A 17,429-nucleotide genomic window follows, 5' to 3' on the forward strand; every position below is an offset into this window, starting at 1 on the left:
TATATCAGCAACAGTGGTTGCCATAGTAATTAATGCCCTTTAAAGAAGGGCCTGTGTCTTTGTGTGTGGGTGTGCATCTGTGTGTAATGTGTGTAGGATACTTCAGCTGAAGCTTGACTATGTCAAAAGAGCATATTTTGAACAAACACTACTTTAATGAAAATCTCCAGTTCTCTTTCCCAAAGTATTTAATACTTCTCTGTTTTGAATGTATTTTCATCTTACTCTACCATCCAAGTTCTTGAAAATTTGATACCTCTAGCATATAAGCACTGTTTTTAGTAATTAACATAGAGAACATTTAATTACTTGCTTTCTGTAGAAAACTTAACCAAATTCCTCATGAATGTGAACTTCCAATTGGTTTTAGAATTGCTTAGAAGCAATAGGTAAACCTGAGCAGATGCTGATTTAGTAAAGAAGCTGCAGGTGTTAATGAGATCTGATGTTTATTATAGCTTCACATATCTTTGAAGCGTAGCTCTTAACATTGCAAGAAAATAGTCAATATTATCTGATTCATAATGTAAATTGGGTCTTTGTTACTACCCAGAGGACTTCCAAAGCATCTTCTTACTTAAACACTGAAAAATTACTGGAGGAAGTTAGTACAGGTACACACATTGATCGATTCTTTAGTTTGTCAGATGCTGTTGCATGCTACAAACCACTCACCACTTTGCTGTGTTACTCCTGTTGCTGGCTGTGCCAGTCTTTTGACATTCTTTCCTGCTGTCAGTACTTCAGCAAAAGACAGCCATAATGAATATAGTTCAAAAGCTGTTAGTGTGAGAAAGGAAAGTGTAGAGAATACCAGTAGAGGGAGAAAATTCAAGTCAATGGAATGTGGCCAGAAGCATAAGACTAGTGGCAGTGGTGTTTAGAAGAATGTGGTGTGGTTTTTTCAGTGACAGAGCAAACATCTATTTCACAATGTTCTTTTGCTGTAGGTAATGCAGGCCCATAGCTGCACTTTGCAGTTCTGCATTTCTCTTTGTCCATTGCTGAAATAAAGGCGGCTTGGACAAGAAGAGCACAAGATGAGCAAGAATCTAATTAGAGAGAAAAAAGTAATTATAAAAAGATGCAAAATTTAGGTGGAGCATAACTTGAAAAGTTAGCAAGCAGAGAAAATAACAGCTTACCATGGTATGTATCTTCCTATAGTAGTTTTGTAGGGTTACATCAGTCTTCTCCCATTTGAGGAAGTGACTTCTGGTAAATGGACATTTTCTCCACAATTGGTAATTGTTGATTAATTTTAAATAAAAATTAGATTTTTTTTTTCAAGATGGAGTATATCTAGAAAAAATATGAACTGAAGATGAACTTTAGTATATTAAGCAACTAATAATAGTTTGATGCTTCAGGTAATGGAGATAGGTGTCTCATCATTGGTCACTGGTCAGTAACTTCTGTGGGTCTCTGTAATTAGGGGCTTCAAATGTCATGTGTCTTACCTTGATTTCTTCTAGCTGGTGCTCTTTGGTGCTGAATGTTATGTTTAATCTTCCTTCAGGACTTACTATATTGTCTCTTCACTTTACCTGACTTAAGAAATAGATGTTGTTTAATAGATGAAGGAAAGTGTAATTTTAAAATCTTATATAAAAAAGGTGCTAAATATTGGGAGAAAAAGACTTTCAGAACTGGAATAAACCTGTTTTTATGGCCTCTTCAGTTAACTGTTAAAGATATGATGTATTGTCGTTGTTGCAGTGATTTTAGTAGGGCTTAAAGATAATAAATACAAGTGGGTTATTTCTCTGAAGTTTAAATGCCCACAGGTCAGCTGTCCCACTAAGGCTTAAATACAAATACGTACAAACTAGAGACTGTCCAGAGACTGATTAAATGCAGTTCTAGCAGCCAAATTCAGCAGAGCAGTGCAATTCTAACATGGATGGCATGAGGCCTGCAGGAGGTCTGTAATGATGCAGCAGGAGGCGTGCTCTGAGTTTGAGTGGTGTATGGTCAGTCATGGTAACTTGTGTTTATTGCGGGTGGACGAAGACTGTGTTGGTTTGTATTTGCCACAACAGCTGTACATTCACATCTTAGTTGTCTCCATGTCCAGACTATTTGTATTTTCAAGAAATGAAGAACATCAGCCCAAATTTAGGATTCCCAAGTGTCATGTTGCCTTTTCCAGCTGCCCTAGATGATGCATTTTTTTCAGTGTAGACTAAAAAGTTATGGTTGCGCTTCTGTGTAGCTTCTGTAATAGTACTGGAAGCTGATTTTTGTTGGATTTAAAAGTGGGAATTTCAGGGGAAATTAAATTTTTTTGGGTATCAGATGTTTAAAGTTCTGAGCTAATTAGACTTTCCTACTTCCATTTGACTGAAAGAAAATACTAACCTGTATATACCATATTCCTTTTAGATATATTTTAAGCATTTAACCTGTGAAATTCGAAGTAGAATGAAATGCACTACAATTTAAAAAAATCTTTAACTTAAGATCCTTCGAAGTATAGTATAATATAACAGGGAATATAATTTCATAGTATCTTACTTTAAATTGTTGCCATTATTTTGGGTAAAGGAAAATTTACTTAAGTATTACTAAAAGTGATTTCATTGTACATTATGAAGATTCAAAAAACTACTGTGGATTTTGTTTTGAGTGGGCTGTCTTAAAAGAGAGTTGAGATTACAGATATTATTAAAAGGGTCCCTTTGTGATACACTTCTTTAAAAGTTACATCTCTATCTATATAAATATAATGAATTACCAATTCAGTAGCTTGCTCCCTTCTTTTGTCTTTTTTGAGCAATTTTATATGCTTATATAAAAACTTCAGCACATCTGCTTTCAATATCTGTATTGTTTGGTTATCTACCATTTACTGATATGTATGTTCATGTTTACCTTTCTCTTCTCCCTTTTTATGAAAGAATTATTATGTGCCACATCCTAACTTTGCCTGTTTTTTTGTATTGTTTTCCTGTTTTTATTGGGTTTTTTTTTTCTTTTTATGTCTTGCATACATTCTGTCTTGAGATGCTTTAGTTGGCACTGATTTTAATTTTTTCTTCGTATTGTGGTCTTATTTATGATTTCTTTTTCATTCACCTATATTAATGACCTCTTGGCATAGCTATATTGTAGTAACTGCATTCAGTGTCTTTTTCAAAAGTATAGATTTTCAACTATTATATTCTTAGCAAACTTTGAGTTTAAAAAGTATGAAAAAAAAATCATACTCACAGATGGTATGCTTGTACTTCCATTTGACTGACCCATAACAGAAAGTATTCATATTCTCCTCCCACCTCCACACACTACTTGTTGCATTTAGTGCCTTAATTTCCCCAAGAGAAGAACTTTAAAATGTAAGTATTATTTTTACTTGTTCCAACTGTATTGGGTTTTACCAGCCATCTGTGAAGATAAGGGAATAGACTTGGCATGTGTCTTGGCATCTTAGCTGAAAAATGTAATTTTCCTATCATTTCTAAGGCATTTTTTTTCCCTTCAACATCTGCAGAATAAATGCTCTTATTAAAATTTAAGAAGATAGTGACTCACCATATTAAGCAGCTAAAGAACATTTTCTCCTGGATAGTGAGTGGGTTTTTTTTTCTCTATTGATAGCAGAAGTGCAGCACTAGTACTGTCCTAGAGGGAAGAAAAATAAAATGAAAGCCAAAAGTGTTAATAGAGAAATATCTAATTACTGGAATTTCACAGATTCTGAGCAAAGTTATCTCAGTGCAGTTGGTGATGTTCACTCTGAAGGTAAACATGCTGGAAATGTATCTGTTTGTTTTTAATTGCATTGGATCTGAGCATCCATTTTGAAATTCACAATTTGCTCACTTATTTCCCCCCACAAATCCTTGGTAGCAACTTAGTATTACTGAACACTAAGAAATAACTTGTGCTTCTGCAGGGATCAGAGTGCTGAACCCCAGCAGCAACTCTGGGTGTGGTTTCCCCTTACTCTGGTCTCTGAGGGGATTTATATGTGAGGGCCTTTGAGTACATGTGTTGCCTCACATCAGTTTTACTGATGGTTGTGAGGGAACTTATGAACAAATGTAGGCTCTTCTTTTTCTCTCAGTCATGTGTTATGTATTTGAATGAGAGAAAAGTAATTTCTCCCATTGTTTGACAGTATCGTAATTTGGAAGACAAAGTTTAAATTAGGTTAAAAAAATCAATCTTTTATAAGAATAAATTTGCTTTGAGACATTCGTTGCTTATGTAACAAATACTGACTTATGTATTCTAAGTCTATTACTTTTCCACCTTTTGAACCTTGAGTTTCGTTATGTAAATCTGGATTATAATAATTGATAATCTTTTGTGGAAGTACATTCATTTTACAGCACACATTCTCTTCCCAAGTAACACTGTCTTGTGGCTTCAATTTAGATTTCAAGAGGGTGAAAAACAGGATAGTATTTAGTAAATATGTATCACATTCTAGAAATGGAGTGTTTCTGAAATTGAGTACTACAGTTTGCATGTACAGAAATGTATATAAAGAAGTAAATACATTTATGGTTTGTTGTGTTCCATATCCATGGTTGGCTCAAGCTCAAACAGGTCCTATTTAAGATTGCCTGTCTTGGTTTCCCAGTGCATTTACATACTGTCCTAAAACATATGAATGTTCATAATGCTATACAGCACAACAGGGAAATGAAAAGCAAAATTACATAACTGGTGACTTTAGAGATGGATTACAATCTATTGAAATACCTGCGTGGCATAATATTTCTACCTGCTGTGCTTTTCTTTCCCTGTTTTTGTGTCCTAGTCTTCATTCCTGTTGGTCTTTAGTTGTAATTCTTGGGCAGACAAAACGCCTTTTGATTTGTTTCTGTTGTTGTGGGTATGTTTCTTACAACTCAAAATGTCAGTGATCATTCCAGTAGTGATTTGGGATAAAGGGAAGACAGGAGGATCTATTGAAACAGAACTGCTTGAAGAATTACAATGTTGGTTTCCACAATTTTGTTTTCTGTACAGTGAACAGACAATTATTTTTAGCTCTTGAATTTTAGTATGCTCCTGTAGGAAATGTTTGGGTGCTTGGATTGTCACTACTGCTTGAGTGTCAGTATTTTGGAGAAGGGTAGGAGGAGGAAATGGTGAATAACAGACATATTCTAACAGTGTAGTCTAGCTTTAAACATCTTGGTCTTGCTGCTCTAGCCATATGATTATTGGAATTTCATTAGGATATTTTTTTCACTTAGGACTCTTACTTGTTCTTTTTATTAATTTACTGCACAAAAAGATTTGGTAGGTAGGTTGCTCTGAAATTCTAAGAGATTTTATAATTTTTGTAGTCTCTTAGCAACTTTGTACCTGTGTTGTGGTTTAACCCCAGCCAGCAGCCAAGTCCCACACAGCCACTTGCTCACCCAGCTACCAGTGGGATTAGGGAGAGAATCACAGGGGTAAAAGCTGGAAAACTCGTGGGTTGAGGTAGTCAGTTCAGTAGGGAAAGCAAAAGCAAATAAAAAAGAGCAAAGCAAGGAATCAGTGTGCTGCTTCCCAAGGGCAGATGTTCAACTATGTCCAGGAGAGCAGGTAATTGTGCTACCTTTTTTGACCATTTCAAATTTCTTAGAAACATCTGTTTACTCTTGAAGTGAGCCACTTCCATTTAATAGTCTTTTGTGTTGCACATTGTCCAATAGAATTAAAGGAATTTTCTTGATACTTACCATGTAGACTATTAACAAAATATTTATGAGTTTGTAATTTTCTTTATTTTGGATTTCTTATTTTTTAGGTGTGTTCTTTAGTTCAGTCAGCACCTGGATGATGCTCTTAGTCCCATGGTTTAGTTCTAGGTAGTCCTGCAAGAAGCAGGGAGTTAAACATGGGATGATCCTTATGAATCCCTTTCGATCTGAGGTTATCTATGATGCTATGACACTAGGACTGGAATAAAATTTCTATAATCAGTATTTTCACATATTTGGATGTTCATATAGGTGGTATAGAAAATGTAATCACTTCATCAATTTTCTAGAAGACTACAAGAACTGCTTTGTTTTCTGGAACAACAGAATCTTAAAAATAGAAATTGCATGCAACACTACTGATGTGTAACCCCAGGTTGTAACACTTCAGAAAAGCAGTGAAATTCAATGACTGTGGTAACCTGATTTCATGGTTAACCTTAGCTTGTAATTCAGTAGACTTACACTTGCTCTTCTACCCTGTAATTGCCTATGGACTGTTTGCAGAAATAAAGGTGTGCTGGTGATGGAGCAGAAACAGTGCTTGGAATAATGTCTCAGTCTTTTCTCAGACACATTCATGCCAAGGTGTCTCTTTGTTTTCAGAGTTGCAATAGTTTCCAAGTCTTTTGAAGGAAAAACTGATCGAACGGAAGAGTGGTATGGAACACAGTACAAGCAAGAAGCAATTTCTGATGAAGTTATTAAGGCATGTTAAAATTTGTAACATTCTAATATCTACAAATGAAAAGTCAGTGGTAAATTCTTTGTCCAGTTTTCCATATAGATGAAGGGGTAACTTAAATGCACTGCTTTTCATAGCATGAAAATCATACAGTGAGTCTGTTTAATGTTAAAGGAAGTAAGAATGCTATACTTGTCTTTAGATTTCAAATATTTATTATATAGGAGGGATATATTTTAATGGTTATAAACCATGTTAAGTGCAGGGAATGTTACACTGTTTTTTCTGTAGAAGATCCCTAATATCCGGTGGCTGAGTAAAAATGTAAGCATCAACTTTTAAAAACTTAGAAGTATTTATTATATGTTAATGAACTTATCAGTACTTTAAAAAGGAATTTTTAAAAACTGTTCTATGTAACTGTTTCTGAAGTTGATTTTTGCAACATAGGAAGCAAGTATGTTTTGCCAGTTAAATGAGATTGTAAAAATCAAAACTCAAAAAAAATTAGATGGGCAAATCTTTGTTGAAACTTGTTAATGTTCTGATCTTCTAAGAAGAGATGACTGTAAAATTTACCTTAGAGCTGAATTGGACCCTCTGGGCGTGCTCTGAACAGACATTGCATAGGATCACTTCCTTGAGCTTGACCATATCTATGTTTTTGATTAGAATTCTTGGTTAAGTGTTTAGTTTAACATCTTCATTTATGGTTCACGGTAACAGAAAATATAAGATATAAACCTATTCTCCTCTCTACTGTAAACTTTTCAAAATTACTTTTCTGTCATCCTCCTTCCAAGAGCAGTTCATCCTGCTGATAGCCTACTCCAACTTTTTTTTCCAGCTATTTCTCTCTTTCCCTGTTATCTTGATAATATTTATACCGAAGGTACTGGAATACATTTTTTAAATCTTTTGGTTTAGTGTAAAATAAATAAGCCCATATATGCTTTAATTAAGCAGAAATTGTCATAGCTTCATTGTTTCTCCTGTTGATCTAGAAATGGCAAAATGCTGACCTGAATGGGAAATTCAAGCTTCCAATGAAAAATGAGTTTATTCCTTCAAACTTTGAGATTTTGCCATTGGAAAAAGATGCAACACAGTACCCTGCCCTTGTTAAGGTAAACTGTCTATATTTGTCCTGTTTACTGCCTAACCTTCTGGGAAGTTAGAATTTAATTCCTCTGTTTTTTAAAATATAGATAATCTCATATTCCAAAGTAGAGAAAACAAAAAAAGTACAAAATTTGAATATTTTGCTACAAAAACAGTAGAAAGTTCATTCTTGCTGAACTTTGGACTGTGACAATTTGTGTTCCTAGGAAAGTGAATCTAGATACAGCTTGAACTCTCTCTCCCCTTTTGAAAGTGTGTCAACAATTGATAAAAATAGCAATAGAGCTGTTTATTCAGCAGAAGGGTCACTGCTGCTCTTACATTTTTTTGACCGATGTTGAGTCAGTTGAGGGTGTAGGGAAGGCTATTGTTTTGGAACTGTGTACAGAAAATGCCTGTGATTGCATGGAAAAATGAGAGAAGTGTCATTTAGTGATCTCAAAATACAGTATATTGAATATATCTGTATTCACTGTATATATTGAATATAGCAATTCGAACAATTTGAATTTAAGGGGATAATTCAAAGTGTTGATTTGAAGTGGTGAAGAGACTTTTTTTAAAGTAGTGGCATATATTGCAGTTAAAAGTCAGATGACTTAAAACCTCTTTTCTTAACACAGGACACTGCTATGAGCAAACTATGGTTCAAGCAAGATGACAAATTTTTTTTGCCAAAAGCTTGTCTCAACTTTGAATTTTTCAGGTATGCAATGTTAAGTATATCACATAAAGTTGTCTCCAAAAGTTTCTTGTTTATTTGGAATCTGTATTTGTGCAGCAAACACTTTCTTGCATGTGTTGACACTTAAGAATCTTTGTCCTTACTTTGAATATGTAATAAGGCTTAGATGCAGGAAGGCGCATCTATAATATGCAGTATTTGAGTAGCAAGACATTTTATGTGCTTCTTCTATATTAAAAGGAAATATTTACCTAAAAATACTTTTAAATCAAATTTTTTTTGTATTTTATTTGTTATACTTGAAATATACCTGCCAATAGACCCCACTACATATTGCAATATTCCTCTTTAAAAACAGTTGTGTATTTTAAAATTAATTACTAAATCATAGCTATTTTAACATGTGTTTTCTTTATGAAATGATATTCTGATAATAGCTTCAGGCGCAAATTCTATTTTAATTTGTATAATGCAAATCAGTTTAAAAAGTGTGTCATGGTTTGACACTGGCACAATGCCAGCACCCCCATGAAAATGTAACCTATCAATTGAATGCTGTGAAATGCGATCGAGAACAGAGCAAAGCAGGCCAAACTTAATAACAAGGGGAAAACTTTATTACACTACTACTACTACTATAAAAGGGGAAAAAAAAAAAACCACACAAAATTTGAAATGAAAACGTTTCAAAATATTCCTCCTCCCACCACCCAACTCCAGTAAATCACAGTGAGACACATTTGGACCTTTAATCAAGTCTTCATCCTTCTGCATAATCAATACTGAGTCCATCAGGGGAGAGAGGAGTCTCCCTTGCACCATAGACCCCCAGGAAACACAGCTGCTCTTGTGTTTCCATGTCACACATGGCACCGCCCAGACACGCCGGCCAGTGTGACACTTTCCTCTCCCTGTCACAGTGCTCTCACCACAGTGCATGGACAGAGACTGCTTATAGGGCCTCTTTAAGGATGCTTTGCCAAGGGCCAACAGGAACAACAGTCCAGTGTCTCATTTTGGGACTACAGTCCCCCCCATTTTCCCTGGGGCTGGGGGTCCAAGAACAGAGATCGCCTTTTTTTCTTCTCTGAAGACAGAGGGCATCCTCACACCCTCCTCTGCTTTCCCCTGTTCATTCCTGAACTGGTAGTTGCTGGAGGAGTCTCTTGGCTCACCATTGCATCCCCCTAAAATGCAGTCTCTCTTGGAGAAGTTGGTTCGCTCTATGGCTAACAAGAAGAGTCCAGCCAACAGCCACTCCATCATCTCTCCCCAACCTTCTTTCCCTAACAAATGAGGTCCCCGGCTGTCTCTCTTTCCTTCAAATTGAGGAGGAGCAATATTTCACAAAGCCTTCATTTCCCAGGAAAGGGTTAAAATTCCCGGACTCCCCGGAAGGAATCCCGGCCCAGGACGCTGTGCTGTCTCCCATGCTGGGCATCTTCCCCCCCTCCTCCTCCTTCTCCTCTGCCAGCAAACTCCCGGGTGTCTGCAGGCTCTCTGTGTCTTTCCCTCTAGGTTGTGGGCGGGGAACAAAGACATCCCAGACGTTCTCTACCCTTCTGTCCACAGGAACTGACCCAGCTCGGTTCCCAATCCTTCACCCCCTGGCCTACCTTCCCAGGCCACATGGCTTTCCCTGCTCCAGCCAGCCCGGGCTGGGCAGGGGAGGTCTGCACTCTCTGATGACCGGAACCAAAGAGAGCAAGTTCTCCTGGGAATTCTGCTTTTAACCCCTCTGTGTTCTCAGAGACGTGTCCACCTTCAATTGGTCACCCCAAGTGTCAGTATCCAAACATGACCCCTGACTGGACTGACCTCTTCCTTCCAAGAAAATTCTTTTCCTGTGTCAAACCACGACAAGTGCTTAAAATTTTGGGGTTTTACTTAACTGACACCCATAACAGATTGTACTTTTTTTTTGGAAGAGCATTGTCTATATTGCCAATTAATGTTTGATTCTGACCTCAAGATGTATGATAAAATGATGTAATGTTAATTCTGCTCTTGCATGACTTTCATCATAGGAAGATAATCTTTTTAAGTGAACATGACAGTGATGGGCTTTCTTAATGTTCCTTTCAAGAAATAAATTTCTAACTTTTGAATTAAAAAAATATACCACTGTTTTTAAAGTGCAGCTGTTTCTGTGTTGAGCTGCTGAAAGCTAGAAAAAAATTCAGGGACTCTCTTGCCTAATTAAGTTATTTGGTGATATTGCTGGAAGGGCTGTTGTGGGGACTCCCATAGATGTCCCCACTATTCTTGTTTTGAGAGACTACTTGAAATTTTTCTTGCAGGATATTTTACAGAGGTTTTTTCAGTGTGTATAATGTCTTGGTACTGGTTTTCATAGTAATTGGGGAAAATAGCTTGCCTGGGCATTTTCTCCTTTTGCTTTTTGAAACCACAGGCCAGATGTTACAACTGTTTCAACTTCAAAGTGTCAGAAAATGGAGGATCAAAATGGGAACTCCCTATCTTTTATTCAAATAGCAGCAATTGCAGTGCTTTGCCTTCTTTTTAATTCTTTTAATTATCTTGATAAAAGATAATAATTGGGTTTATGTAAAGCACACAAAGGTATAAGTGTATGCAATACACAAAATTTCTTAGAATCATTTGTGTTGGAAGTGACTTTTAAAGGTCTAGTCCAGCCCTCCTGCAGCAAGCAAGGATATCTTATCTAGACCTGTGGAGATGGTATTTCCCACTTAGCTTTGTGCTTTCATCTCAGTGAGCCCTTATAAAAAGCCAGAGTTACTTGAGCTTTGCTGACCATTGTAATGGAATTATTTGCCTCTTTCCTTCTAGGAACAGTTCCAGATGAGAGCTGGGTTTTTTTCTTAGGGTTGGGAGCAAGGGTTCTTCCATTTCCCTTAAAAAGGAGATGGTAATTGGTAATTGTATGTGAGCAGGAGGAAGGAGATTTTGACAATATTGGGTGCATCATCTCTAAAAGATGTTGTAAGCAGGTTTGTCTAGTTTTGATATTTTAAAAAAGTTCATGGAGAATCTGTCTCTATGTGATCATGCTGATGGTCATTGAAGGAAATAATGAAATGTAAGGTGTTTATTCATGAGACTTGATGGAATCACTCATATCTCATGGGACCAAGTTAGCTGGTGAGTAAAGCCACCTTTATGACATAGTTTTTCATAAAAAGTCTAAGCCTCAGTTCTAGATCAGAATATGAAGTCTGTGATGCCTTGTAGTAGATTACAAGAGTTTGTTCAGGCTACTTTAATATGATAAAGACTGCTTTAATATGATAAAAAAAACTAGGAGGATTTTTTCTGCCTGCAGCCCTGATCAACATGAAGCAAAGAAAGAATCCCAGTCCAGATGTAGCAGTAATTGCTGTGTAGATAAATTAAGAGGAGGTTGATGAATTTGGTTTCTCCCATAAACATACAGATTGCACAATACGTGTATGAACCTCTTCAAATCACCTTGTTCCAAAACTGAAAATCCTTACAGGCATCCTTGTGTTAAAGAAACATCGTAGTAAAAACATCTGACTTACTGCCCAGCCTGAAAGAGGATGATAAGTTTTTGCATTTGTATGAATTGCAACTTAAGAACTTAAAGTGTTCTTTTTTAAAATGAAGTAACACAACCATGTAATGTGGTGATGCTTTGAAAATTCTTTTAAAGGTAGTTAGCAACTCAGCACTTCAGTGTTGATTCCAGATATGTCACAGCTGTTTGAAAGGAAAAAGGACTAGACTTCTTTTTTTTTTTTAATGCACCATTAGTGATTGAGTTGTTCTACTTCTTTTAGTCTAGTAAAAAAAGGGTAAACTAGAAATAAGCATTTGTTTACAAAACTGTCAATAATAGGAAGCAACTCCCAGAGCAGTGTTGTAATAATTGTTTTCTGTTATTTTCCACTGGAGGATTAATGATCTAGTAGTTGTGATTTTTTTCAAAATTCCCAGTTGGCCTTTGCCAGCTAAGCATGAATACAGAATTTAAACTGATACAGACATAGTAATCACTCAAACTCATTAAGCCTGTATTCTAGTATCAAAACCAGAAATAATATAATGAGTCTGAAGGAAGGTTTATAGGATTGACCTACATCTTGCTTTGAATTTGGTCTTAATTAAAAAAATCGGTAGTAATTGGATTTATATCACTTGTCATATTGAAATTGCTCAGTTTTTGAAATTGCTCAGGAAATTCTCATTGTAGGGAAAAATGCAAATACCAGTTATTTTGTATTTGTTTAATTAGGGATAAGATTTCAGACTATAGCAGGCTCTGCTTCTCAAATATATATGTTTGAAATTATTCATTTAGTTTGTTAAAACATCTTCCTGCACTTCATTTTCTTAATCTTAACAGAAGGAGAAGTTAAAAGCTACAAGGAACCGTCTTAAAAATACCTTTGCTTTGTGTTTTAGTTACCAGTTTGTGCGTTGTGGTCTTGTTTTATTACATTAGTGTTGATATACACAGTGAAATACACTGCTGTATAGGTGTAAGCATATGTAATAGCCTGAATATATGACTGCTTAAGGAAAAAGTCAGGTTCGAATCATAAGCCATATCCTGTCAGTAAATACTTCAGATACTGGTGATCATTTTTGTGACATTGATAATGAATTTACGTGCACTTCAGAGATTTTAGCAATACATACAGTACAAATAACTTGTCTTCTCAAATCTTTGAAACAGACAGGTGTTTGGCATTTAGCACAATTGAAGCATGATTTGAATCTTTGAGTTGCATTTCTCTTTTTGAGAGATTTACAGCAGTGCTGTGTGTGATCATGTGCTCCTAATGGATCAGTAGATTTTGGAGAGTTGTTGCCATTAAAAAAATAACAGTTGTAAGAAAACGTATACACCAGACTTCTCTCCTGAGCTGACTTTGGCATGTACTGCATATTGTCATACTAAAAATTGTTGATCTCTTAATTTTTGCAATAGAACGTGATAGTGTATGAGTATTAATTAATTAATGTTCAGTACATGGACTTTCATTTTGGTCTGTTAAATTATGTTGGTATATTTAGTTTATTTTACTCCTGATGAATTCTTACTGTGCAGCCAAGTAAATAAAACATGTCTTGATTTATGAGCATAAATGGACTATGTCTTGAGTGTATTTAGTCATCAAGCCATATGCAAGCTAAGTAACCCTTCTCAGATGTGTTCATATTTGGCTTTGAAATAGGAGTCCTTCAGAATGGGATCCATCAGCAGAAACACACAGAAAATACTGTTTCCTTCAGATCAAACTTAAAAGGCCAAAAGAAATAGAGAAATAATTTTAAACTGCATATTTTACTTTCAACATTTTCTTCCAGCCCATTTGCTTACGTGGATCCCTTGCATTGTAACATGGCCTATTTGTACCTTGAACTACTCAAAGACTCCCTCAACGAGTATGCATATGCAGCAGAACTAGCTGGCTTGAACTATGATCTCCAAAATACCATCTATGGGATGTATGTAAGTACCCAAGTCAAGGAAGAGCTTAGAGCCTTAAAACTACTTCCACTCATCAACATTTTTATATTGATTTGATGGAAGGACTTTTAAATAAAAAAATAAAGGCTGTTAGTCCTTTTGATCTTGGTTATTAGCCATCCTTTCTTTGATTTGAATTTTAAGTTGAATTTTGTTAAAAGTCTTTAAGAGTCTTTTAGTTCACGTTAAACAAATTTTCTTCTTTATTTCTATATCATTCATGAAATTAATTAGTTTGTAAGATTTCTTCCTCCATTAAAAAAAATGACAACCCTAATCCAAGCTTATATATTTGTTGGTCAGATATCTACTAAAAACTTTCTGACTGATGGGGTAAAAGAACCCCTTTTCATGCTATTAAATAAATAGTATACTTCTGCTTTCCTGTTCAAGAACTACTGATCATGAGGCTGCATATACATACTCTTCAGTCATGTTTCTTCATCCATTACCTTGTCACTGCCTGAGGTATCAAAGCATTTCTTTTGTTTTTCTTTTTGTTAGTCGCTACATTTATGCTGATCCTCTCCATTGCAACATGACATACCTGTTTATCAGGTTATTGAAGGATGATTTAAAAGAGTATACATATGCAGCACGCCTCTCAGGTTTGGTCTATGGCATTGCATCAGGAATGAATGCAATACTTGTAAGTAAGAAAAGAACACAGGAGGAAATGAAACAGCTTGGGAGTTGTTGAGCTTGGAGAAAAACTTTGACTTCTGCATTTCTAAAGGAGATGGTTAATGTTTTTTTTTTTTTTTTCCTTGCATATATCTCATGAGTTAAAGGCAATGCAAGACTATCTTAATCAATACTGAGTGACCTGTTTTAAGATTGCAGTGTCTTGTGAACATATGTGTAGTGCAATTGTTGCATTCTGGTTCACATTTTTACTTGCTTGCATGATAGTTTGGAAAGTAGTATTGCTGGTTTCTGTATAAAAATATTAACTTTTCTGTTGAATGAATCCTCAGCTTTACAGATTTTGTTATAATTCTCTAATTCTACTGTAGTGAGCTGTAGAGATGGATTGTGCATGTGTTCACTAGAATGCAATGCTGGATATTTATGGCTTCTTCTTTTGTTTTTATCACGTTTTATAATCTCTTAGAAAGCATTGACAGTACTTGATAAATACTGATATTATGATAAATTCTTATTTCTTATTCAGCTTCTCCTATGAGATTTATGATAGGAGATTTTAGTAGTCTTTCTTGAAGTTTGGTTAAAGGCTTTTGTTAACCACTGTAATATGCCAGAATGTGTTTTGAAATTTCCTGTAAAAGTGTTACTTTCCAAAGCATTTTGTATATTGTCTTTACATTTTCTATGTGAGAGAGCGCTGCATTTTTTTAAATCAAATGCAAATACAATTTTCTTGTTTCATTCACCTGACTTACTGCAAATATTAGGTTATCCTCAGTTTCAAAGTTTGCTGATGTTTCTGTGATCAGGGTTAATTCCTTAAAAAAAAAGTGTGTAATTTTCTTAATTTTCAGTCACAGTTATTTTAAATTTTACTTGAGAACTTGTAATATTATTTTCCGTATTGTAAGAAGTTTTATAATTAATAAGTGTAACTTATTAATGACTATATTGATGCTTTGAGGAAGGGCAGATGCTGCTCTGAGAAGTCACCCATGGTGATTGTTGAACTCCTTGGGTTCCTGTGCTAATTTAGGATACTAGCCTTTGTCATAAATCTATTTATGATAACTTTTTTTTCAAATTCATTGTTCAGCTATGTTTCAGCAACTATAGAACAAAAAAATTCTTCCTACTGAAAAGCAGGAATTCTATATGTTGGTTTGTGTTTTAAAGTTTCATTTTACTCCTAATTAAACTGCACAAATCCAATCAAATACCTAATTCAAGATACCAAAGATACCCTGCAAAAAAAGACCTTTTAATGCCTTTTTGCCAGAGAAATTTTCTGTAGGTTGATGAAATCATACAGTAATTTAAAATTTTTATGTTGTTTTTTGAATGAGAAAGTCTATTTAATTTATACTTTCAAAAATATGTATTATTAGATCAATGTGTCATTACAATTCCAGGATGACTACATTGATTTTTTAGCTCAGCAGCATCCTGGCTATAAAGTATGCTGCTGTTTATAGCACCCCTTTTTTGTAGTATTGCTTACTTCTCCTTAAATATTCTTTGATCGACAACATAGCTATGAACCAAGGGTTAAAGTAAATTGGAGAGAGTATTTTAAAGGTTGTGAATCCAGACTTCATTACTAAAGTGAGAAACCTAGATTAAAACTATTTCTGTGCTCCAAGGCTCAACAGTGTAATCATTAAAATCTGTATTCTGAGTACAGTTCACTTACACCAACATGAGATTATATTAATTCCGTGCATTTAGAACTCCTGTGCAAATATGCAATACTCTATTTGTCAGTTAGTTACTCTTTGATGGGCAAAGGGATTTAAATTAAGAATGATTAAATGTTCCATAGTGGCGAATTTAGCGTAAGTATTGAAAAGTGCATTGCTCATTGCATTGTACAAGACTTGGCAAGGGTTTTATTCTTTTGTCTTCCACATTTAAAGCAACTTATGCACTTTTTCCATAGCTCTCTGTAAAAGGTTATAACGACAAGCAGCACATCTTGCTCAAGAAGATCATTGAGAAAATGGCTACTTTTGAGATTGATGAAAAGCGATTTGAAATTATCAAGGAAGCGGTAAGCTGCATGAGAAATTCACGTTTTGGAGTAATTGAAAATTGAATGCATCGCCCTAATAGGAGATCTGAGGGCTGACAATCTGTGGAAGTAGAGAGTGAAATTCTGCATTAGTGGGACTTCAGATGGCTTTTTCTTTTTTGTGGCTGTGAGCTTCTTGGAGTTATGTATGTAACATTCTTTGGTTAAAAATAACTGGTCCTGGAATCTTTTTTTAGTCAGTCTTTCTTATGCTGTATCAAGGAAGCACAGCTTGCTGTGGTAGGAATATAAATCTAAGTAGGGGGATGGAGGGGAAAATCTTAGCTTTAAATCCTCTTTTTCAGTTTGGAAAGGCTGCAATAGGACCTAGCCATAGAAGAAGTGGGAAATAGATGAAGGAGGAAAGGAAACATTGAGAAAGTTTGCAACATTTCTTTTCCCTGGATTTGGCTCCTGGACCTTGATCCTTTGGTGCAGTGTAGCCACCTGGTTTAGTACATTATAGAAATCTGGCTGGTTTCTAGAAGTAACATCAGCTGGGGAGATTGCAGTTTTCTCCCCATGTCTATGCCAGACAGATAAGGAAGATAACTTCTGGCTTCTGTTTGGAGGAGGCAGAAGGATACATCCTCAGCAACCTGAGGCATGCTGTTGCTCACTCATGCCCTGAAGTGGGTTACTTTTTTCCTGCACTGGAAATGCTTGCAGCTCGCCAAAACTATTAGTTTGCACTTTTCCAGTTTCTCTGGTAGAGGAAAAAGGTTTTGCTTATTTTGTAAAAGCGCAGCTGGAGTAGAAAGGAGGTTTTTGCAGAAGCTCTCTGGTTCTTCTCTCACACATCCTTTATCCATGCAAAACATGGTGAGAATTTTCCAGATGCTCCAGATTTTGTGTAAACAAGTCAGCCAAAGTAGGTGACAGGGAGAAAAAGACATTTTCTACATTTTCTATTAGCAGTGTTCCTGCACCCCCTGGTCAGTGATCATAGAAGGCAAATTTCCTGGGTAGAACAACTACCCAGGAAATTTTATCTAAATTCTTGTTTACTGCAGTAATTTAATTTCTAA

At 35.6% G+C, this 17,429-nt stretch overlaps 1 protein-coding gene across 6 annotated transcripts in view; it reads left to right on the top strand.

Annotated features, from left to right (window-relative positions):
* The window catches only part of IDE (insulin degrading enzyme), a 55,979-nt gene that overhangs the window by 21,181 nt on the left and 17,369 nt on the right, over positions 1–17,429 (top strand). For 5 of the 6 annotated variants that reach the window (XM_021536486.3, XM_021536483.2, XM_021536479.3 and 2 more), the window contains exons 12-16: positions 6,315–6,417; positions 7,398–7,520; positions 8,139–8,221; positions 13,520–13,664; positions 16,270–16,380. In XM_021536486.3, coding sequence (XP_021392161.1) covers positions 6,315–6,417; positions 7,398–7,520; positions 8,139–8,221; positions 13,520–13,664; positions 16,270–16,380 — 565 coding nt within the window. Of the gene's footprint in view, positions 1–6,314; positions 6,418–7,397; positions 7,521–8,138; positions 8,222–13,519; positions 13,665–14,186; positions 14,332–16,269; positions 16,381–17,429 lie in introns of all 6 variants that reach the window. The other variant, XM_021536480.3, reaches the window with a different exon arrangement.

The sequence above is a fragment of the Lonchura striata genome, chromosome 7 (genome assembly GCF_046129695.1).
Source record: "Lonchura striata isolate bLonStr1 chromosome 7, bLonStr1.mat, whole genome shotgun sequence".
Classification (NCBI taxonomy): Eukaryota; Metazoa; Chordata; class Aves; order Passeriformes; family Estrildidae; genus Lonchura; species Lonchura striata.